The 25,311-nt window shown below is 37.1% G+C and overlaps 1 protein-coding gene across 1 annotated transcript in view; it reads right to left on the reverse strand.

The window, feature by feature from the left end:
* Positions 1-25,311, reverse strand: part of WDR49 (WD repeat domain 49) — a 139,180-nt gene that overhangs the window by 44,008 nt on the left and 69,861 nt on the right. Inside the window, 3 exon segments of the mRNA XM_064378521.1 lie at positions 2,801-2,931; positions 8,561-8,676; positions 13,922-14,086. Of these exon segments, the coding sequence (XP_064234591.1) occupies positions 2,801-2,931; positions 8,561-8,676; positions 13,922-14,086 (412 nt within the window).

Genomic DNA, 25,311 nt, shown 5'->3' on the forward strand with positions numbered 1-25,311 from the left:
GCTTTTCAGTACTGTTCTTCACACAAAACAGAGAAAAGCCCAACTAGGGGGAGAAAGTCTAAGCAACCATGTCCTGTGGAGGAACAATCCAGCCATATCCAGACCATTGTTTTCAGTGGCTTGGTTAGGACACCTACCCACTGTTCAGAGTGTCTGTGGCAAGAACAGCAGAAGAAAAGTTTGGGTAGGATGTACAAATGGTGACTTTTGGGATTAGGGGAGAGGAGAGAGATACACACTAAACTTTGTATTGTCCTAGAAAGAGCAATCTGTGCAACTTACAGATTGCACCAAGGGAATGGAGTTCAGCTGTCCATAGACATATCTGTCTTCTCCTATGCTTTACTAGCAATGATTGACCAAACATTTCCATATAAGATTGATGGGATGAGAATGAGTGAAGAGATTGTCTACCCACCAATACAATGGTATTTACTAATATTTTTACAATAACCATGCCGTTTTATACTGCAGTGTCCATCACATTTCAGGATGTGATCTTCCCTGCAGGAGTGGCCTTCCAGTAGCTGTAAAGCTAATTTACCTACAGAGTTGGCCTTACTAGAAAGTAATTTGGTTAGTACTGAAAACGGGAACTTCAAATGTAGATAGATCAGTAAACCTCATATTGTAACACTTCATAGATATCCTGGATCTTTTTCTGTAAGTTTTCATTCCGCTTAATTGATGACATTTTTGGTTCTATAAAAAAATTCAGCTGTCAAAATATGGACTTGAAAATTTCATGGTGCAATCTGTCTCTATACATTGCATTCTTTGGCCAGAAATGATACAACAATTTTCCATTCTCTTTAATATGCCGCATCAAAGCATGCCTATGAATCATTTTAAGAGCTTGGATTTGTAGACATTTTGTGAGTACAGACTTTTGTCAACATTATCTCGGCTAAATTATGCCAAATAGTTACTTTGTTCACATTATGAAATATCTAAGTGCCACCAATGTGTGATTCGTACCCGACAGCCCTAATGCTCTCCTGGAAAATGATGGACAATACAAATCAAAGCTAATATTTTTATGGATGAGCTTATTGTGTGCTGAGTACCATGTTAAACCCTTGCACAGATAATATATCTGTTTTGGTTTATGGTACAGATTATCAGCCAGACAAAACTATGATTTAGAGTTTAAATAACTTGCTCATTATCATGTTGTGGCAACTGGTGGAACTGTGACGGGAAGTCAGCCAGCCAGGCATGGGAGCTGATAATCAGAACTACCAATATGTTTCCCTAGAAATAAGGACTAAGAAGAGCAAGCATTGCTTCTTCAAAAATCTATTCATGTTCAAAGCAAACTATCAACAGAGCAAAGAGACCACCTACAAAATGGGAGAAGATAGTTGCAAACTATACATCTGATAGTATAAGGGGCTAATATCCAAAATATATAAGAAAATCAAACAACTCGGCAACAAAGAAAACCTGATTTTAAAATGGACAAAAGACCTGAATAAACATTTCTCAAAAGAAGACATACAAATGGCCAACAGACATTTGAAAAAATGTCCAACTGATTATCGGGGAAATACAAATCAAATCAACCTGCGTGAGACATCACTTCACTCCAGTCAGAATGGCTCCTATCAGAAAATCAAAAGATTAAAGTATTGGCGAAGATATGGAACAGAGGGAACACTTACATATGGCTGGTGGGAATGTAAATTAGTACAGCCTTCATGGAGGAATTGAAAATAGAACTACCATATGATCCAGAAATACCACTACTGGGTATGGAAATGAAATCGGCATGTTGAAGAGAGATCTGCATCTTTGTTTACTGCAGCATTATTCACAATAGCCAAGATAGAAAATCAACCTAAATGTCCATCAATGAATAAAAGAATAAAGAAACTGTGGTATATATACACAATGGAATACTATTCAGCCATAAAAAGAATAAAATCTTGTCATTTACAGCAACACAAATGAACCCAGAGGAAATTGTTAGGTGTGAAGTAAGCCAAGCACATACAAATATCACATGATCTCACCTAATTGTGGAATCTAAAAAGTTATTCTCATAAAAGAGTAGAATAGTGAGTACCAGAGGATGGGGAGGGGAGACAGGAGACGGGAGATGGGAGGGGTGAGGGTGAGAGATTGGTCAACAGGTAAAAAGCTACAGTTAGACAGGAGTAAGTTCTGGTGTTCTATTGCACAGCAGGATGACTAGTGTCAACAATGTATTGTATACTTCAAAATAGCTAGAAAAAGATTTTTTAATGTTCTCATCACTAAGATATGTATAAGTTTATTAATGTGCTAATTACCATGATTTGATCATTGTGCAATTTATACATGTATTGAAACATGTGCCCCACAAATATGATTGACAGATAATTATACATAAGTTGAAAAAGAAATATATGGCCAGGCACGGTGGCTCACACCGTAATCCCAGCACTTTGGGAGGTGGAGGCAGGTGAATTGCTTGAGCTTAGAAGTTTGAGACCAGCCTGGACAACATGGCAAAACCTCATCTCTAATAAAAATACAAAAAATTAGCCAGGCATGATAGGCACTCCTATGGTCCCAGCTACTCAGGAGGCTGAAGTGGGAGAATCACTTGAGCCTGGGAGGCAGAAGTTGCAGTGAGCTGAGACCTGGCCACTGCACTCTAGCCTGGGTGACAGAGTGAGACCCTGTCTCAAAATACACATATATATAGCAATTGAGAAGTTTGTTTCTTTTTCTTTTTTTTTTTTTTTTTTGAGTGAGGCAAAAACCACAACAAACCAAACTTTACCAATGATTGTTAAGTGAAAGTTCAATTTACCTGTAACAAGAGTTTGCGGGGGTAAAAACGCAGCACACAAGATGTCATCGTGGTGCCGCACACCTCCTTTCCATTCTTCAGGCTGGATGAAAAATTGATGGAAGTTTTGGGTTCGAAACACAGTAATAGCCCTAGCAAAAAGGATATCGAATGTAGCTGTGGATCTAAAATTGATGTAGATAGTGAGTAGCCACTATCTACTTGAATGGTGTGACTCGAGACTTCTAAAAAACTGTGCTGCCCAAAATTTATCCCCACTTGACATCCACAATACTGTTTCCCACACTGAACATTTTTTATTACCTCATTAAATTATCTGGTAAATTATAAATTTTGACAATAGGTTAATTATCCTTTCATAGTCATTAACAAACCATGTAGCCATTTATCAAATTAATTATCCATCACCACGACCCTAAAGGAGAGTTTCCTCACATGGGTATTATGAAATCACTGAGTTCTATAGCAATAACAATTAAAAGAGGGCATAGGTCTCTGAACAAATAATGTTTTGTACTTAAAATATTTTTTTCCATCAAATTTTCTCAGGACATTTAGCATGGTAACACTTCTTGTGGCATTTTCCAGACTTACCTGGTCACAAAATGTATTCTCTTGGAGTCTACGGCATCTTGAAGAACTATAATTTGTGGAACACACTTGGAAAATGCCACTCCAAAGAAGTGGGACATAGGACAGATGCATTTCGAACAGAAAGAACAGTATTAGAGAGGTCAATATCTTGGAGAACTGCTGATAAATCTGAGGACAGGCCAGGATGGGCAAAGAATGAAATGCCTTGTGCCTGGTGGGGAAGGGAGAAGGGTAAAGATTCCACTGCTGGGACATTAATACCACCCTGTTTCCACTTGATGGTCTGCGCTCTGGCTCTCAGCCTATGATAAGCCTTTTTTTCCTTCTAGAGCCATCTACATCTCAAGTGAACATTTGCAACCATAGCTGTAGTGTCTTTCACCATCATTCTCTCTTCGCCTTCCTGAAATCTCCTATTCCCACCGCTCTAAAGGTCTACTTGTCCTACCAGTGTTACTTCTCAGCCTCAGAGTTTTTAGTATGTCCTGATTCTTTCTCCCTCCTAATCTTTCTCTGTTCTTCATTTTTCTATTCCCTTCTTTCTCTCACCCTTTTAAATGTGTATGTAACACAATGGAACGTTCTTCGTCATTCCTTCACTTCTCTCTAACCACTCAAACTGGCTTAGAGATCTCGTATATCACCATGAGTTCCAACATCATTTCCATACAAATAGCTCTTAAACTCTCTTCATTCATAATCTTTGCCAGAAAGTTTGCACTTGCCAGTTGACAGTTCCATATAATGCTTCCATCAGCAAAAGATTGCAACGTGTCAAAAATCCAAATTTGACATCTTCCCTCCATACCAGCCCTCTGTCTGCAATTCCCAAATATGGTTAATAGACCAACATTCCAGCCTCTTTGGGTGTCTTTCTCTTCCTCAGTCAAATCAAATATTTCGATTGTATCTATGCAATATGTTACATGTTCATTTCTTACTATTTCTAATGACAGCTTGCTAGTTCAGTGCTAACCATCTCATGGTTGAATGATCATAACAGCCTACTGACCAATTTTACTGCTTCTAGTCTACCCATCTCTGGCACATTCTTCATCTGGCTACTAGATTAATTATTCTACTCTGGGCTTTTTCATTTATTCTGTAAGAATTTGCCATGTGGAAGTCACTTTCATTGTGATGCAGGGTACAGAGCCATAAGCACAAAATGACTAAAATTCAATGTAAAATGTGGGAAGTTCTAAGGCAGTACTGATCAACTGCCATGCAAGGCCAGAGTAGAAGTCAAAGAAGGCTGAGTTGAGTACTGATATTTGAACTGTACCATAAAAGATGGGTAGGATTTGCAAGATGAAAGCACTCTGGAGATAGAAACCAACATGATAAAAGATAAGTCTGTTGGATTCTGTTTTTTATTTTTATTTTATTTTTTTAGAGAGACCTTTAAATATGTTAAAATCATAGGTTGTAGAGGCAAGATAAAATCTTAAATTTTTAAGAGTTTAATTTTACTAGAACTATACATACGCCTACTTTGAACAAATGCAAAGTTAACTGATTATCTAGTCATTTAATTTGAGCAATGTAAATATGGCCAGAGATTCAACCAGGTATTTTTGAATTGACTCTCTGCCAATTCACAACTTAGTTTCTAAGTATATTTTGCTTAAAATAATGAGAAACACATCTGTATGGTGCTAAATTTGGGACTTCTTTTTACTGACAAAATCTCTAGATATGAATGACTGTCTTCATAAATAGCTAACATGTGCTCTCTAGTTCATTTTGCTTAGGCCCAAACATTCCTATTTACCGTATCCTGCCTTTTATGTATTGACCTACCATCCATAAAAAAGTAGATGCCTTTGAAACAGGAATCGTGATTCTTTACATTCAGCCTACTGTAATTTCTAACCTAGGTGCAATTTTAAAATACATATAGGAAGGGAAAGGAAAGAAAGATAGTAAGCTAAATATCTGAGTTGTTAAGTTGCTAACACAATTTTTGTGTGTTTCTTCATATGTACTGTTTCATTAGCTTCAATTAAAATGAACTCAATTATTTATTTTAAAGTACATAATTGCTGTCTCATGGTGTGATGCCATTTGCAATCAGTCCACTCAGGAGTGGTAGAGTATTCACTTTGGCACAGAATTCTAACTCAGTGGCCTACTAACTTTGTCACCTTTGTCAAGGCCCCCAACCTCTTCAAGCCTCGGTAGCCTCCCTTGTAAAAACAAAAAAATGGTTGCTAATACTTAGACTTCTGATTAATTGTGAAGAGAGACTAGAATAGATTCTAATATCTAGGCTGCTTGCCTCTCACTAGGAATGCAACTGTGAGTAATTAATCTCTCTAATCCTTCGTTTCCCTGTCTATTCAACAAACATTTATTAAGTCACTCAACAAATATCACCAAGCATCTAGTAAGCTCCAGGAATGCACACATACACAAATATCCGTATTAAAGAAAATGCAAGAAGCTGGAGAGCACAAAGACAAAATGGGGACATTTTGTCTTCTATACTGAGAGTTGAGGGAAATGTCCTGGCAGAGAAGATACCTGAACAAGTCTTCAAATAGGAATAAATGTTAGCCCAATGAAAAACGTTTGAGAGGGATTTCTAGATAAGAGAATAAAGACATAAGGGTGTGAAACAGTATGGTTTGTATTTGAACATGCTAAACAGGCTGCTATTTGATAGAGTTTAGAATATACACAAAACGGGAGAAAATGAAACTGGAAAATGAAAGAATAGGTCCAGGTCAGAGGGGGCTTAGAATTATTGTGTAGACACTCTTAAAAAGTTTTAAGTGAGGACAAAACATAGAACTCATTGGAAAAAAGAGATCATTATAGCTAAAGTGAGCAGAATCTAAGAAGTGAGAAGTGGGCATTAGGAGGGCAAAGGACGAGTTGGACGGCTGTGGCATTCACTCAAGTAGAAATTATGCTCTGAATAATACCAATACTATTGTACTTGTACAACTTATAGGAGCAGGTTTAAGAAATATTCAGGGTGTAAAACAGATATGACTTAGTAACTTCTTTGTGTGGGAAGACGGAGAACCACAGCGGATATCTGGGTCTCTGGCAATTAATTGAAGTTCAATATAGAAGAAGCAAGTTTTGGGAAGGAGATAATTATTTCAGTGGAGAACATACTGAATTTGGGATTGCAGTCAGACACATACGACAAGCAAAGGTTAACTGAGCTTACAGAGATAAGAGCTGACGACAGATATTTGAGGGATCTATAAAATATTGCCTGTTTTCCAACATGATGCCAAGGATGAAATTGGATAATGTGTGCAAAGTGGTAAATGCTACACAGCACTGTAAATAAAATAAATCGGATGGCATATTTAAGTACTTTTCTCAAAAATGGAATTACCATCCCATCCTCCACATAATTATTGAATCAATCTCTGTATTTAGATAAAGTCTGAAGTAAAAAGCTACAACTTAACAGACGCTAAAACAAGTATTAAAGTTTGATAAGATGACTGTCAATCTTCCAGTTATTTCTTCTCTAATCACTAAACTATTAAGCAGTTGGCTTAATGGTCCATCCTCCTCTGACTACAACTGAACGGTTTTCTGCCCTCTTACCTCGTTTGTTAAGTGCCTCCTGGTAAAAAGAATTCTGTCTTAGATTCTGTAAAATCTATCTTAACATAAAGTCTCTGGCTTAGAATGTCTAATTTTTAAATTCACTAATATAAAAGCGAAATAACTAAGAATGTATTCATTCAATTTTGAATTTGAACTAATATATCCTAGTCCTGATAACCTTGAGGAAAATGGAAAAGATGAAGGAAGATGGAAAAAGTGATAATTTTTCATACTCATTCCAGTTTTCCCAAAGCTTCTTCCCCAAATTATAGAAAGTGACCACCCACTAACATAGATGAGAATAATAGATGTTCCTTTAAACCACTTATAGGTGACTCGACATCTAATCTTTCCTAATTTTCCTTGTAAGCAATCAAAAACATCTTATAGTTGGTGCTAATTCCTAACTGTGGATATCTAAAAATAAATAGTATTGCCAAGTTTTGACTTGAATTGATTATTTTTAAAAATTGCTTTTTGTTATGTTTAAAACTTAAATTGGATCAGCTGGCCACCACACGTGGTAAAGAACTTATTCATTGCCGTTTTCTAATTATAGAGATCATTCTATCATAGACTGTGGAGTGGTTGTGGGTTGATATGGATCATAAATCCTTTCAAAGATGTGAAGAAGTCTTGTCCTTCACAGATGAGGATGATTGAGTTAGTTCTTAATATCAAGTAGAATAATGGGGCTATACTTACTTTCTTATTGTCAAATTACTCCCGAAAATAAGGCAGTGTGTGGCACTATGTTTGCTGGTCTGTATTTGCACATTTGCCTTAGAAAAAACTCTTCCCTGTGATTGATAAAAATCCCCAAATATATACTGATGATTTTCTAGCTATAAAGTCTGATTTTAATCCTAGCTTCAAAGCATTAAAATCATAATTCTATAGTAAATAACATTGGGTGGTTACCTATTAGAGCAATATTTTGTGAACTGTTGATTTAATGGACAATATATTTTCAAAACTTATCACACTTTAATGTTCCTAGTGCTTATATAGTGCCACAGAACTGTTTATGATCCTTAGTTCTCTCAAGAAAAAAGGAAAGAGAAGTAATTTTCTTTGTAATGAAATGGAAGAAATGCTCCTCGAGAAGAGTAAGTGCCTTTTGAAAAGCCCTTTTCTGCACTGATAGAAAGGAGGAGCTATCGCAGAACTCGGGGCTATTTCCCTCTTGTGTTGCAATTGAAAATAAGTCAGAGAAAAGAAGTAATGAGTTTCCTTTACAGTTGAAGGAATGTAATTTACATGTTAAGAATTTATTGACTATAGAATTTGGGAAAATTTTGGAACCTAGGAAGTCATAATACATCCCCACTTGAAATGGTTAAAGAAAAATTTCCAAAGCCAGAAGAAAATCTCATAACAATTCTCAAAATCACTCAAGTTATGCAATCTCCTAATATTTTATTCACTAAGCATTCAGTCCATTTCAACTAGGGTATCACTCACCTAGGTTACCAGCAAGTTAGCGACACAGAGTCAGCCAGATTTTTATGCTCTTTTAGATTTCAATTAAAATAAAAACATTCTCCTTTTTACCTTCCTATAGTTTTCCATGAGGCATAATCCTACCTCTCCCAGCCTGTAACCAGTATTGTCTTCTTAAGAATGAGGATTTGTGAAATATCCACAGCTCCATCTTGCCCAACACTTAGGATATGGTGACAATATCCATTGAAGTCCCATATCTTTAAGAGAAAAATTAAAACCGCCTTTGAAGACAGGAAGATAAACTTCCATGTTTACAGTCTGAACTAGGATTCATTTAGGATATGTAATCATTAAAATCAACTCATTGAATTTTGCCACTGTATCACTTGTAATACTGTGAAATATCTATTTGGTTTTCATCCCCATTTCTTGGCACATTCACTTTTAAAACCCTCAGACTCTCTAGTTATAAGAGTCTTTAGTATGCTAATGATACGACTCCAGGCTGGGGACCCCTACATAGCTTCAGAGTAGGGGTCAGTCTCAAGAAACACCAAGGCATAGTTAGAAGGTGGACACTTCAGCCCAACCCCAAAACTTGCAGGGAGCAGACAGGGGCTTAAAGTTGAGTTCATCTCCAGTGGTGAATGATGGAATCGATCATGCCTGTGTAATGAAGCGTCCATAAAAACACAAAAGTATGGGAGCTGAAGAGATTCTATAAAAACACATAAGATATGGGTTGCGTCCATAAAAGCACAAAAGATATGGGAGCTGAACATATGTGGAGGTTGCTGGTGGGTGAAGAGCCCAGTGTAGAAGAGTGTGTCCACATGCCTTGCATTATGTATTTCTTCCATCTGTCTGTTCATCTGTATCCTTTGTAATACTATTTATAATTGATGAATACATGTACGTCAAGGGTTTCCCTGAGTTCTGTAAGCCAGTCTAGCAAATTAATCAGATCCAAGGAGGTCACAAGAATGCTGACTTACAGCCTGTCAGTCAGAAGCACAAGTTACAACCTATTTTTGTGACTGGCATTTAAAGGAAGAAACAGACGGAACCCTCAACCTGTGGGATCTGACTCCAAGTAGATGGTGTCAGAATTGAATTGGAGGACACCCAACTCATGTTTTCTGGAAAATCTACCACAGAATTGGTGTGTGGGAAAAATCCCCACACACATTTTGGTGACCAGAGGCATGTACTGTATTCAGTGTGATGGTAGGAGAAAGTGACTTTTTCCTATATAAAGTCATGCATCACTTAATAACAGGATACTTTCGGAGAAATGCATCACTGGGTGATTTTATCACTGCCAATATCATGCAGTGTACTTACACAAACCTAAATGGTACAGTCTACTACACATCTAGACTATATGGCATAGCCTATTGCTCCTAGGCTACAAAACTGTAGCATGTTACTGTACTGCACCATGGTAAACATTTGTGTATCTAAACATAGAAAAATACAGTAGAAATATGGTATTATGATCTTAAGGGAACACCTTCGTATATGCAGTCTGTTGTGAACCCAAATGTTTTAGACAGTGCATGACTATGTATTTTAGACTCTTCTGGTAACTCGATCAATCTATTCTAATAGTTCTTCAAATGCTGTACATTAATATGTATTCTAAACGGAGAGACTATATAAAATCATGAAGAAAACCATTTTGGAATCTGTTGAAATCCTGATTTCACTGTTTAAATTTCTGCTTCCTCATCTGTGACACAGGAACTTTACTCCTCAGGGATGCTTGGAGGATTAAACAGCTGACACAGACCCTGAAACAGTCGTCATTTACTAGATCTCTCATTCTCTATTGACTAAAATCTCCTCTTGCTAATGGGTGACAGACTCAGTCCTCAAGAGGGCACAGCAGTTCTAGTTTACCTGCTCAGGCAGTGGAGTGAAAACTTAAGCCCGATAGGCATACTTTAAAAGGGAGCATCATTAGATCAGTAGCAGTTAAGACTAAGCACTACCATAAAACCTTGTTGGCCCATCATACACAGAGGTCACACTGGCGCTATCGAAATTAAAATGCAGGCCAGGCATTGTGGCTCATGCCTGTAATCCCAGCAGTTTGGGAGGCCGAGGCAGGCGGATCACCTGAGGTCAGGAGTTTGAGACCAGCCAGGCCAACGTGGTGAACCCCGTCTCCACTACAATTACAAAAATCAGCCAGGCATGATGGTGCATGCCTATAATCCCAGCTACTCAGGAGGCTGAGAGAGGAGAATCACTTGAAACTGGGAGGCAGAGGTTGCAGTGAGCCAGGATCACCCCCACTACAGCCTGTCTCAAAAAAAAAAAAAAAAATTAAAATGCATATACCCTTTAGCTTAAAAATTCAGCTTCTAGAAAATCATCCCACAGATACATTAATATGTGTAAAATGACATATTTTCAGGTATATTCTTGCAGCATTGTTAAAAAGCAAAAGATTTGAATCAATGTAATTGCTCACTAGTAAGGAATTGTACAATGAGAATAAGGAATATCTATGCAGTAGCATATAATGTAGCCATAAAGAAAAATGAGTCATCTCCATTTTCCTAGACTTTGCCAAAACTCAACCACCCGTGGAAGCTCAAGCAAGTTGCCTTAACTCTTAGGGCTTCAGTTTCCTCATTTGCAAAATCAGGATGATAGGAGTACCAACCTTACAGATATACACATACGTGTGTGTGAAGTGCTTCAAATAGTGCCTGGTTCATAGCAAGCATGGGATAAAAATTAGCTAACATTATTATTATTGTATCCATTTATATGAGTCAGTATTCAAGACAGAAAAATGCAAATGCAGAACAGCACGTATAGTAGGCTGCCATCAAGAAACAAATGGCCAGGCACAGTGGCACGTATTTGTAGTCCCAGCTACTTGGGAGGCTGAGGCAGTAAGATCACTTGAACCTGGGAGTCTGAGACCTACCCGGGAAACAGTGAGACCCTGTCTCTAAAAACAAGCAAACAACAAAGAATGACTGGTCAGGTGCGGTGGCTCACGCCTGTAATCCCAGCACTTTGGGAGGCCGAGGCGGGCAGATCACAAGGTCAGGAGATCGAGAACATCCTGGCCAACATGGTTAAACCTCGTCTCTACTGAAAATACAAAAATTAACTGGGCATGGTGGTGTGTGCCTGTAATCCCAGCTACGCTGGAGGCTGAGGCAGGAGAATCACTTGAACCTGGGAGGCAGAGATTGGAGTGAGCCAAGATCACACCATTGCACTCCAGCCTGGTGAAAGAGCAAGACTGTCTCAGAAAAAAAAAAAAAGACTGAATGAAAATAGACAAATGGTGCTTATGGCTAGAAGGATGCACAAGAAAGCAATTAGCAGTGGTAGCCTCAGAGAAGGAGCTGGAAATAGGGATTATATATTTTCATTATATATATTTTATTTCAAAATTTTATTGTATGCATGCATTAATTATAAAAACATTAAAGGCCGGGCGCGGTGGCTCAAGCCTGTAATCCCAGCACTTTGGGAGGCCGAGGTGGGTGGATCACGAGGTCAAGAGATCGAGACCATCCTGGTCAACATGGTGAAACCCCATCTCTACTAAAAATACAAAAATTAGCTGGGCACGGTGGCACGTGCCTGTAATCCCAGCTACTCGGGAGGCTGAGGCAGGAGAATTGCCTGAACCCAGGAGGCGGAGGTTGCGGTGAGCCGAGATCGCGCCATTGCACTCCAGCCTGGGTACCAAGAGCGAAACTCCGTCTCAAAAAAAAAAAAAAGAAAAAAAAAAAAAAAAAAAAACCATTAAAAATAGGCCCTTCAAAATCATGATAAGTTAATAATTTTAAGTCTTTGATTACACAGGTACTGAATTCTGATTCTACATTATAAATTAGATTGGAAAATATTATTCATTTGTTTCTTCATAGAATATGGCCAAAGCAACTCAACCCTGATTTATGTGTCTTACACCGAAGTTGCCAGACTTTAGAATTCTGTTGTGCTCTTGTGATAAAGATGAATGCACTTTCAGAAGCCGTTATTATACTACTGCATTTCCATTAACTTCTAAGATGTCAAAGCTTCAGTTGAGACTTGAGGCGCACACATACTCTTCATCCATGTCACTGTTTTCCTCTAAAATGGCTCTTACCAAGTCCACCTAAAACAATTTCCACAAGTAGCTACTGCAAAGATCTGAATGTCCCCAGGTCCTACCAAGTCCCTTAGCTAGGACTATTTTAGCAACATCTACAAAGTATGCCTTACCCTAGATTCTATACCTAGTTACTTTCCAAGATAGAGGTAAACAGAACCTAATTCATTCACTCCAATATTCAGTTTATTTTCACACCCCAGGACTGGTAAGTGAGATACTGGCTTTTCCTATTTCCCTGAACCACTGTTTAATACTCTAGCTCCAGTTATTTCTCTTTTATTTCATCTCAGTTATTGGGATTACAGTTGTCCTGGTACCTTCACACATCTTATCAGCTCTCTTGTAAACTAGATTACTTTACTTAAACCCAAATCTCCACTTAATACCTCGTTCCATTAACCTTCTAGGCCAACTTCCACTGATTTCCAGAGATTCCTTTTTCAATCCACCATAGCACCTTCCTCATACTAATGATTGTCAGCCTGTAATCCCTGAATACTTGAAGTTCTAGGCTGTTCCACCTACTTATCCCATAACCAGGTGGCTTTCCATCACCCTCTACAGCTTAACTGAGTGCATCATACGCTATACCATGGAAGGCAGACTAATGCCCACTTAAGGCAGGTTTGAGAAACACTCAGAGGCAACAGCAGTAATTTCCTGAATAAACTAAGTGGCACAAACCATTTCCAATCACACTCATTACTCTTGGGGCTGAAGGGAGCAGAGAAGGTTCACTGGTAGGCATAACTTCAGATAGCAAGTATCTAGTTTTTCATGAAAAGTTGACCATTAAGAAAATGAATGAGAATTACACAACAAAAAACTTTAGAACCATAAAATCATGTTAGTTTAGAATGCATAAGATTATGATTATTCTTTCTACTATCCTTCATTATCTGAATTTCACATAACAAATCAGAATTACAAAATAGGTTTACCTTTAAATGTTTATTTCTTGAAAAATTTACATCTATGATATTTTTTAAAGTTCAGTGGTCCTGATTTCTCATTTAATAATTTTTAAAAAAGAAAACTAGAGACATTAGCACATGAAATTATCCAGGCATCGTATTCCCCAAAGTAGACCTGTATTCAGTACACTGAAAAGGGGGCTTTCTGAAATAAGTAAGCCAAGTTGTTTTTTCATTCTAAATAATTCAGAAAAATTGTTTATTCATTTTTCCACAGAGGTTTATTTTTCCAGCAGCTTTGTTATTAAATGGTTTGAGTTATTTCACTCTTATCTTGTCTCATTTCTCTTCTTGCAATGCCAAAAAGGCAAAAATGAGAATATCTACAACCATGTCTTCTGGCATAGTATTTCAGTCTCATATCCGAACAGAAAAGCATCATTGTGTTCGCACCTTTATAGTCCCATCTGTGCTGCCAGTCAAAAGCCGAGTCTCATTTGCATCAAGGGCCATAGTGCTGATTTCTGCGTTGCCATGGCAACCAGTAAACTGTTTGATTTTCTGCCCAGTGTCTATCATCCAGAAGGAAACAGTGGACCCAGTATCAGAGCTGATTACCTAAGAGAAAATAACAGTTTAAAGAAATTAAATATAGTCTCAGAATCAACCATTTATATTTCAATAAACATGTTCAGCCTGTGTATTTCTAGTACGAAGATCCCCCAACAGGTAGAGACATTTTTGTAATGGACTTTCTGATAAGCTGATAACACTTCACTTTCCACTAGACATGAGGTAATGAAGTCATGACCCTCTTTATCAGAGAAGATAGGAATCTGCTTTCCTTACTCACCATTCAGCTTTAGTGTCTAGAGGCCATTCTGAAATCAAATTCTGAAAATAAACTTACGAATCTTTGCCATTTAGATGAGAAAGCTGATTTTACTAGTCATGGTGCTCTGACACTATTGACTATTTGAAAACATTTTATAATATAGCAGCTTTCATTTAACATTCAGAAAAGCTCTACCAGCCATTATGAAAAAGTTAATTTCAACAAATTACTAGAGCTATGCTTTTAATGCCATTAGTCCTTTGCTTTCTTTTCCCCAAACTACTGTATATTTTTATAGCTAAACACAATCATTGATGGATTACTGAAAGAGCACAGGTTAAATATAAATCTACATGCACACTTTGAGAGGAAGGCAGCAAAACATGCTGGAAGGGAAGGGATTAGATAAAGCAGTTCAAAAATGAGAAATCTTATAGTAAGTAGACTGCGAATTTCAGCTCAAGATATTTAAGAGATTCACAGGTTAAAACCACCTAGCTAATAGGACTTTGGAAACCAAAATAATGAAAGAAAAATAATAAGCACATAAATGCATAAATAGGAAGTTGTCTACCAACATGTAGATTTTAAGAAAGCTTAAAGTATATCTTTTTCTGTTTAGGTATTGGTTTCCATTGTATAAATGTAAATGTATTAATATGTTAAAATTGAATGCTGCATTTTCATAATCAAATTGGTTGAAGTTTATCAAATGTTTATTCAGAAGGACCGGATAGGTGGTCATCATGCATTCATTCATTCATTCACTCTACAACCACTTGCATAACATCCAGGCTCCATACTGGCAATGGAACTTCACCGATAAAATCCTGCTCTCAAGGAGTCAATCTGTCATCTGTAGTTTCCACCAGTACATTAAAACCACCTGGGGAACTTTAAAAAGCATCACTGCATACCAGACCAGAAACTCAAGATTCAATTGGCCAAGGACATGGATTTTTAAAGAGCTTCACAGGTGATTTAAATGTACAGCCTGATGACCTAAGACCTGCTGGTCTAGATGAAGAAACAGACAAACAGATAAATGCCAAAGAATGTTTCAAGTTTAGAGGTATCACCTTTGGCTGCTGTGCAAGCACAGAGTGGAAAACCTGAAATCCACTTGCTGGAGTGGGGGGATTGGGTTAGGGAGAGAAGGAGCGAGGGGCAAGTTAGGATTCACAGAGAAAGTGATAACTGATCTGGGATTGAAGATAGTGACATGTATTTATTATAAGGTGTTCCCCGAGCCCTTTCACTCATTATATCATTTGATCTTTTAGAAAACTCTGTGAAATATTACCATCATTATTTTACCAATAATGAAATTGGGGACATTAGTTGATTACAAACTCAAACTTACAGGTTCAAATCCTAGACATAGTCATATCATAAGGTCTTCCTCTTTTCCAGCACTGTATTCCAGATAACAGTTCACTTAGAAAAGCACTTGGAGAATATTCCAAGTGTGAGAAACAATACAAAGTTTAATGGAGCCTGAGTGCAGAGTATTTAAGGGACAAATAAGAGGGGATAACAAAAGAGGAGGCAAGCTGAAGATGGAATTTTAGAAATCTCTAGTAAGCAGTTCCAGAGAATATTGAGGAATGTAGAAAGTTAATTTTACTGGGAGAGGGCTCATACTTTTCATCTATTATTATTGGGGGCCAATGATTAAGAACAATGTTTTTAGTCTTTTAGATTAATGAGGAAAAGAGTAATACAGTGGTTTTTGTTGGTTGGCTTGTAAAGATACTTCTTGCAGCAATATGGAGAACAAACCAGGGTTTGAGGAAGACCATTTAGAGGCTCCTGTAATAGTCCAGGTAAGAGATTCTCACCTAACAGCAGTTCTGGAGGTACAAAGGAGGGGAGCAAGTGAAAGAAAGGGCCATGATTTAGCAACATTTGTGTCTCAACGAAGAACTAATAAAGAGCATGTGATCCTTTGAGCCCTTTTTTTCTGAAATTGCAACATCATTGAGACAATTTCATAAATGAAGTAAACCTGTATTTATGTTATGTTTCTCTCAGTGAAATCAAAAGTACTTTAAATATTTAGCATTGTTAAACTACTGTGTAATTTCTATAACCAAATGATCTGGATCTTTGAAATAATAACACATTATCATTCCATCTCATTAACTGTGTTTCTAACTGTTGATTTTGTTTGTGCAATATACACGGAGGTTCAGAGCACTGGATCAGGAGTCAGGATGCCTAAGTGTGAATGTCAGCTGCCTCACTAGTTGTTCTACCTTGGACATTAAGGTCAAGCACATTACTTTACCTTCTCTATGCTTCAATGTCCTCATCTGTAAACCAGAGATATTCATAGTAACTACTTCAAACCATTGTTATGATGTTTAAACAAACATTTTTCAAACATTTACCACACTGCATGGCATAGCTATAAATCATAAAAGTTAGCTAGTGTTACTATTCTATCTAAGCTTATTTGTCTGACCTCTTAGGCTTGTATCACTATGCATATCCAAATCAATTTAAGAAAAATAGTATCTTGCTTTCCTCCAACTGTGACAGTGAATATAGACAATTACATTTTAGAAAACAGATTTTAGATGCACATTGAAATTTTGAATTATGAGTTTCTCACAAGTGCTTAGGAAGTTGATTACATTTATTAGATCATTAAAAATATAATTTTCCAAGCTTGTTTGAAAATTTTCACAGTGGTCTTTTAAGAAAAGGTTAAAAATTGTGAAGGATTTTTTATTCAAAAGCATTTTAAATTGTTTTTTATTTTAAATTGACGCGTAACTACATACTTATGGGGTACAGTGTGATATTTCAATACATGTGCACAATTAATGATCAATTCAAGGTAATTACCATATTCATCACCTTAAACACTTATCATTTCTTTGAAACATTCAAAATCCGTTCTTCTAGCTATTTGAAAATATACAATGTTATTGTTAATTATAGTCACCTTATAGTGCTATAGAACGTTAGAACTTATTCTTCTGATCTAGCTGTACTGAAGGGCATTTTCTGAGCAGTTAGTATATGTTAGCCATTTCAGTACCAAAAGATGGGAATTCTCTAACAGAAATAAAAGAGCCATATTCAAAGAAAAGGCTTGCTTACCTGTTCAGAGTGGGCATCACCCAGATTACAAAGCATCTAATCATTCACCCTACCACTGTTACCTAATGTAGACATTCAATGAGGAATTAGTAAAGCTCAGTTTTTGCCATTTTATACTCTTTCCCCTGCCCACCTGACTGAGCCCAAACATACTATTCATCGGTTTTCATCAGCTTTCTCTGCTCATTTAACAATTTCTCATGAAATCTAAATCGGTCATGACAACAGCATATAGCCAGTCTGATTTCATTTAATGGCAATCTGCCTCACGGTGCAGTCTGCAGGAAAATAATGTCTTGAAACTGACTATGTCACAAACATACAACCAGTATTAACCAGAATCTACTCTCACTGTGACAATATTGGAATACAAGAATAACAATACAGGTGAAAAGGCATTCAAAGTTTAGTGAAAGAGGAGTGCATTTAACACTGCTTGGCAGATGAAGAAAATGATTGACTACAGGACAGTGGCAACTATTTTTAGCAAGTTGTTTTCATCAGCAACAAAGCCCAGGAATAAGTCTTGGTGTCACATTTCTATGCCACATTTTAATGATACCAAATCTCTTTAAGTGTGCAGTTTATTTCTGATTATCTCTTATCAGTCTAGACCTCAGCTGATGAGGATGGAGCACTGAGAGGCTGCAGAGTGGAAATGGTGCCAACAACCACACTCCAGGGCACATGGGCCTCCTGAGTAGATTGTTGTTCTGATGGGAACAGTCTCCCCCTTATGAAGCTCAGTCTCCCTCTTATGTAGCTCCCTCTTATGTAGCTTGTTTAGGAATATGTGTCTTTTTGTTTCTCTCATCTGAAGCTGTCACAGCTAACCAGACAATTCTAAGACATGTGAGGCTGTATTCGTGTCACCTAATTGTCTTCATTATATTCTAATAACAGTAGGCACTTTAGTTGTCTTTTATGTGCATTTCAACTCCTAGGTCTAAGAAAAAAACAGGAATAAAAAATTACAGCAGCAAATGCCACCAGCTAACAGAGGGTTGAGATGTTTGATTCCATCGCTGTTTATAATTTTATTTTTTTTAGTCAGTGTTGTTTGTGGTCCTATAATGTAAAATAGGTTACTTTCTTTATTTCCATTTTGTAGCAAATCTCTAGATGTCACATCTCAGTGAACAGGGAGGTGAGAATGACGATGTCTGGAGTACTGGCACAAAGTATTCAAATATTTTAGGGCAGCCATTCTCTATAAATCTTGCCTATTGAAGTTTCTTAAATTAATTGGTAATTTGCTCTTTCAAATTCATTATTTGAATGTATTGAATACCTGTAATATGCAAGGCCCTAGATCTAGACACTGCTGATCCAGCAGTGAGTAAGTTGCTCTTATATTTTGTCCAGGGAGAAAGGCAACAAGATCAGAAAAATCTATACACACACAAACACACACACACACACATACATGTAATATGTGTGTGTGGGTTTGTGTGTGTGTATATATATATATATATGATATTTGGTGGCAATAAAGGTTATGGAGAAAAATAGAGCTGAGAAGGAAGCAGAGGGCTTTTGTCATAGGTTCAAAACTGCAGGGGTCTGGGAAGGTCTCCCTGAGGAATCATTTGAGGAAAGACATAACTGAGATGAAGTGAGCCAAGCAGATACTTGGGTGAAAAGAGTTCCAGACAAAGGAAACTGCAGTGCAGAGGCCCTGAGGCACAGTGTCCTTGGCACATTCAAGGAATAGCAAGGGAACCAGCGAGGCTTAAGCAGGGTGAGGGAAGGGAGGAGCCATTGCCTGAGGTCGTGCACAGAGATCTGAAATAATTCAAAACTCCCTTAAGAACTAAGGGACAAATTTAAAAAAAAAAAATCTTTCCTCTTTTTGGCTAATATTAGCATTTACCCTTGCTTTAATTTCATGTATCTTTATATACAATATCATTTGTCCTTAACAAAAATTCTTCAAGAGATGTATTACAATTAGTGTTTTATAGACAAGAAAGTTGAAGCTTAGAGGAATTGAATCGCCGCCTCCGTGTAAAGGACTGGGAACTCTGCCTGACTCTAAAACTCCACCAGTTTTCTTATTCTAAAAATCTACTTCTAAAAAGAATTGAGGCTGTGATGATGAAAGAGGCTGCGGAAATGGTCCTCTCCTATGCTGCTTTGGTGTAGCTTTATGGAGAGCATTTGGCAATATTTGTCAAGATTATGGATGTAAATATTCCCTGCCCCAATAATACCAGCTCTAGAAATTTATCCCACAGATACTTTCTCACCAGTGTTAAGAGTTCTGAGCACAAGGTGAAAAACTGCTGGAATGGACCTAAATGCCTATCAAAGTTTGTAATATGCATGCAGTGGAATACTATGCAGCTATGAAAATGAGCAAGGATACTCTTTAGGTAATGAGATAAAACTATCTTTAGGATATGTTGTTAGGTGTAAAAGCAATATACACAGCAGTTTGTACATATAAAATGCTATTTTTGTAAAAAAGCCTACAAAATATATTCTTAAATATTAAGTTATTAAATATTACATATCTATTTCAAAGAATAAGTTTACCCTGCAACAACACAGGAGTTAGTGATGCCTACCCCACCACAGTTAAAAATTGGTATATAATGTTGATCCCCCAAAAACTTAAGTACTAATATTCTACCGTTGACCAGAAGCCTTACTAATAAACAGTTAACATCTATTTTCTATGTTATATGTACTATATACTGTATTCTTACAACGAAGTAATCTGGAGAAAATAAAATGTTTAGAAAATTATGAAAGAAAATATACTTATTGAGTAGAAGTCAGTCATCAGGGTCTTCATTCGTGCTGTCCTCACATTGAGTAGGCTGAGGAGGAGGAACAGGAAGGGTTGGGCTTTCTGTCTCGGGGTGACAGAGACCACAAGGGTGGAGGAGGTGGAAGGGGAATCGGGAGAGGCAGGCACACTTAGTGTAACTTCACAGAAATATATTGTAAAATGTCTGACTTTTTTGCTTTATTTCTCTAAAAATGTTTCCATATAATACCAATCCCTCTTTCAATATTTGCATTAGTTTCAGTGCCCATATTGTAGAAGGGACTATGTCATAAAATAAGTCAAAAAGCAGTCTTGAATAATCAGAACTGAATAATAATCAGTCTTGAATAATCGGAATCTGCCCGATTGTCTAAGATCCATTTGTTTTCTGGCACTGCTTTTTCTATGTCTTCTTTTCCAGTCACTGGTTTGGAAGCACTCATCTTCATCAAGTCATCTTCTGTTCATTCATTCCTCTGATTGAGTGTTTATCATATCTTGGATTTCCCCAAAATGCACGTTTTGAAACCCTTCACCTCACCCCCATTCTCACCTTTTGTTCCGTGATCACATTCTCTCATAATTTCCTTGATCGGCTCTGTTGTAGATGCTGTGAAGTCACGTGCAGCGTATGGACACAGTTTTCTCCAGCAGGAATTCATCGTTTCCAGTTGGAGGGCCTTCATGACTTTCTCTCTAACAATGAGGGCATCTTCAATGGTGTGATCCTTCAGGCTTTCATGATGTTCTCTCTACTCTGATTCTTTTCCATAGCATTGATAGTCCTTTTCATAAAGTACCATGTGTAATCAGCCTTAAAGGGTTCATTTAGAGATGTTGTGTTTGGGGGAAAGCAGATCACCTTGATGCCTTCAGTGTTGAAATCATGGAAGTCTGTGTGGCCAGGGGCATTGTGTAATATCAAAAGAACTTTAAAAAGCAGTCTCTTACTGGTAAGGTGCTTCCTGACTTCAAGGACAAAGTATTGAAGGGACCAGCTCAGAAAACATTCTCATCGTCCAGGCCTTCATGTTATACAGCCAAAAGAATAGCAGCTGGTGTTTGTCTTTTCCATTCTAGGCTCGGAAGTTAGCAGCTTTATAGACAAGTGCTGTCCTGATCATAAACCTGGCTGCATTTGCACAAAACAGCAGAGTTGGCCTATCTCTTCCTGCCCTAAATCTTGGTGCTTGCTTCTCTTCTTTATTAATAAACATACTTTGTGGCATTTTTTTTTTTTTTTCAGAACAAGGCATTTTCATCTGCTTTAAAAATTTGTTCAGGCAGCAATCCTTTCTTCTCAAAGATTTTCTTAATGGTTTCTGGGAACTCATTTGCTGCTTCTCAATTGGCAGAATCTGCTCCTCCTGATACTTTGATATTTTTTTAATGCCAAACTCTTCTAAAATTATCAAACTATCCTTGGCTGGTATTAAGTTCTCCAGCTTTTGATATTTCACCTTTCTTTTGCTTTAAATTATTGTATAATAACTGCTCATTCTCTAATCATTAGTCTATAGGTATGCCTTTCTTATAGCAACCTGCCCCCATATAAGACCTGTATTTTCAATATGAGGTAAAAAGGTATTTCACAAAAAAAGTATATGGTTTTTGCACCTGCTGGTGTAACTATAGCAATGGCTTCATTAATCTCTGATTATTTTCATGGTTGTCCTAATGCTGGATTTGTTTATATTGAAATGGCAACCAACCACAGCTGCAGACCTCAGTCTATGGTACATACCAAGCCACTCAGATTTATCTTGCAATGTCATGACTTCTCTCTGTTTCTTGGTAGTACTTACAGCATCCCTAGTGGCACTTCTTATGGGTTCTATAGTAGTATTCAAAGTTTATGGTACTGAAATAAACAAGATGAAAAATACGCAAGAAGTTCGAGAGATCACACTTTACCAAGAAATTTAACGTAGAGAGCAACTGCTCATTTGAAGATGGTTAGTATCACATGGCATTTTAAACAAATGCAACACTTGAGCTCACCACAACAGCAACGGGGGTGGCTATGAAATTATTGCAGTAGTACAGTATGTGCTACAGTTAATTTTATGCAATTGTAATTTAATACTGTATCTTTATATATATGTGTATATATATATATATATATTTTTTTTTTGAGACAGAGTCTCACTTCATCACCAGGCTGAACTGCAGTGGCACGATTTTGGCTCACTGCAACCTCCATCTCCCAGTTCAAGCAATTCTCCTGCCCTCCTGCTTCAGCCTCCTGAGTAGCTGGGAGTACAGGTGTGCACCACTACACCTAGCTAATTTTTGTATTTTTAGTAGAGACTGGGTTTCACCATGTTGGCCAGGATGGTCTCCATCTCTTGACCTTGTGATCTGCACCCCTCGGCCTCCCAAAGTGCTGGGATTACAGGTGTGCACTAGCACGCCTGGCCACTTAATACTCTATCTTTTTGTTTACATTTCTCTTGACTGCAAATGGTGCCATGTATAGTCTGTGTTTGTATACAGAAGTTTTGATAAATTTTAACTTTTTATAATTTGTGTATATCTTATGGTGCTAATAATAGGCTAGTATATACATATCTTTTATGCATTCACTATATATAAAAAAAGTTTTTTTATTTCTGGGTGATTTATCTGAGTTTTGTTTTAATTGTTGCAAATCTATGAAAAAGTTCCAATATTTGATTTTAAAAATCTGTGTGGAGCCAGGCACCGTGACTTGTGCCTGTAATCCCAGCTACTCAGGAAGCTGAGGCAACAGAGTCACTTGCGGCCGGGAGTTCAAGGCTGCAGTGAGCCATGATCATGCCACCACACTCCAGCCTCGACAAAACAGTGGAAAAAAAAAAAAGAATCAGATACAAGTGGCCCCTTGCAGTTCAAACCAGTGATGTTGAAGGGTCAACTGTATATATAAAGAAAAATATATATTTACTTGTTTAAGAGTAGAATAGCCCTTAAGGATTACTTGTGGAAGTCATAACACTGGTTACCTACAGGAGAGGAAACTGGGCAGGCAGTGGCAGAGGGATGAGAAAATATTTGCCATATACCTTTTTCTGAATTTTTTAACATGTAAACATTTCTTCCAAACTAATCACATTAAATAAACATGTATCTGTACATGTATGTGTGCATGTACATGTATGTTTTTGCATCACCTCTAAAACTAGGAACTTCTTATGTTTCCAGCAAGTGACCATGGCACACAGTCTCAGGACTGACATATAACCAATTACAACTTTAAGCGAGGCAAAAAAACAAAAAAAACCACCACAACTGTTATTAACAGAAGGAATGTCACTTGGTGCCCAGCATTGAAACAGGAAAGGAGAAAATTTTTATTGTGTACATCCAGTTCTGTTCAAAAAAGAAACTCATGGATTTTGCACTACGTATAAGCCCTACAAAGGTAGACTGTCCTGTATGATGGAGATACATTTCCCTCAAGCCTGTCCTCTTTTCTCCGATTTTACAATTACCAAGGGAACCACCAATTGAATTGTTTGGGTTCTCAAATACCCTTAATTCCCAGAAACTGATGTGCAGAAAAGAGGACAAAAGATATGCTCTCAGGAGAAAATTACACCTTATCCCTCGTTTTTTAAATAATGGAAGGCCACATGTTTTGGATATGCATATGGATACATGAGCTGTTTGGACCACAGTAATCTAAGATAAAGTAACTATAAGTTGTAAATAAGGTTAAGGGTGGAAAAGTTTACTATAAAATTTGGAATACGATGTTATAGACAATAACTTTGTGCAGATGCTATACATGTATACATAATGAAATTTTTTAACAAAGATTTTTTTTAGTGTTTACCTTTGATATATTTTTATATTGTGTCACAGTAAAGAAACAAAAAGCTTCAATTAAATGATAAATATTTGCTTGTCAGTTAATCTTGAAGCAACCAAAGGTAAGGGCACCACTCTATGGCTGTGACCTGGACCAGCCCCATTTTTAATAAATAATTCAGTTTGTAGATAGTGTAATAATCAATCCTGAAGACATAGCATCACTCTAGATAAAGTGAAGAGGGTCTAGTATTCAAATTTTGCAAAGCCAGCATGCCTCTGGATTATGAAAACCCCACAAAGAATCTTGGAAGATCTTCCGGACTAGTCAGACAGTAGCCACCTGGCTTATCTCTTTATGTAACCAAGTATGTGATTAATATATTCGAGGTTAGAAGTGGGATAAAGTAAGATTCTAGGAGGCAATTTATTTAGCAAATTATCTGATATTACATATCCTTTAACCTAGAAATTTACTCCTAAGAATTTACCCTAAAGAGATATATTCATAAGTATGAATGAATTTACCTACAAAAAAATTCATAATAGTAAATTCTCCATCAAGGGAAATGGATCAGGAAATTATGATACATATATATACAATGGGCTACTATGCTACCTTTTAAAAATGACAAAGTAGGGGCTGGGCACAGCGGCTCACGCCTATAATCTCAGCACTTTGGGAGGCCGAGGCAGGCGGATCACCTGAGGTCAGGAGTTCAAGACCAGCCTGGCCAACACAGTGAAACCCTGTCTTTTAAAACTAAAATAAAAATGATAAAGTAGTTCTACATTTAGCCACAAGGAAATATATTCTAATATATTATTGAATAAAGTGTGTTACAGAGCCATATTTATGTAAAATAGCCTATGCACAGAAAGACGTTTAGAATGTTGTCAGCAATAGTTTTGTATTTGAGCTTTACTGCGTTGCTTTAATTTCTTACAATAATCATGTAACGTTTTGCATGTCATTGCCAAAAAAAGTCATTTCGATAAGAAATTGTAAATACCATTTACTCTATTAAAATTTGATGACACCTAAATGTCTAGCTTGATTACAAATCTGTCCAAGATTCCCAGCAAACTGAAACATCTACTTTACAAAAATACATAAACCTATATCATTAGGATTATAGTAATAACACAAATATTTTATCTATTCTAGTTTATGTATCTAGAAATACATGTTTTAAAGTTTCCTAAATTCATAAGGGTTTTTGTTTGTTTTCTTGTAAAAAGCTTCATTTAAGAACTGAGTGCAAAGATGGTTCATTAGATCTGCCTCCAAGATACTGGATTGCTCTAATTCTTTCAAAATTGTACATT

Source organism: Aotus nancymaae, unplaced genomic scaffold (assembly GCF_030222135.1).
Source record: "Aotus nancymaae isolate 86718 unplaced genomic scaffold, 86718_ANA_hifiasm-v0.15.2.pri h1tg000019l, whole genome shotgun sequence".
Lineage (NCBI taxonomy): Eukaryota > Metazoa > Chordata > Mammalia > Primates > Aotidae > Aotus > Aotus nancymaae.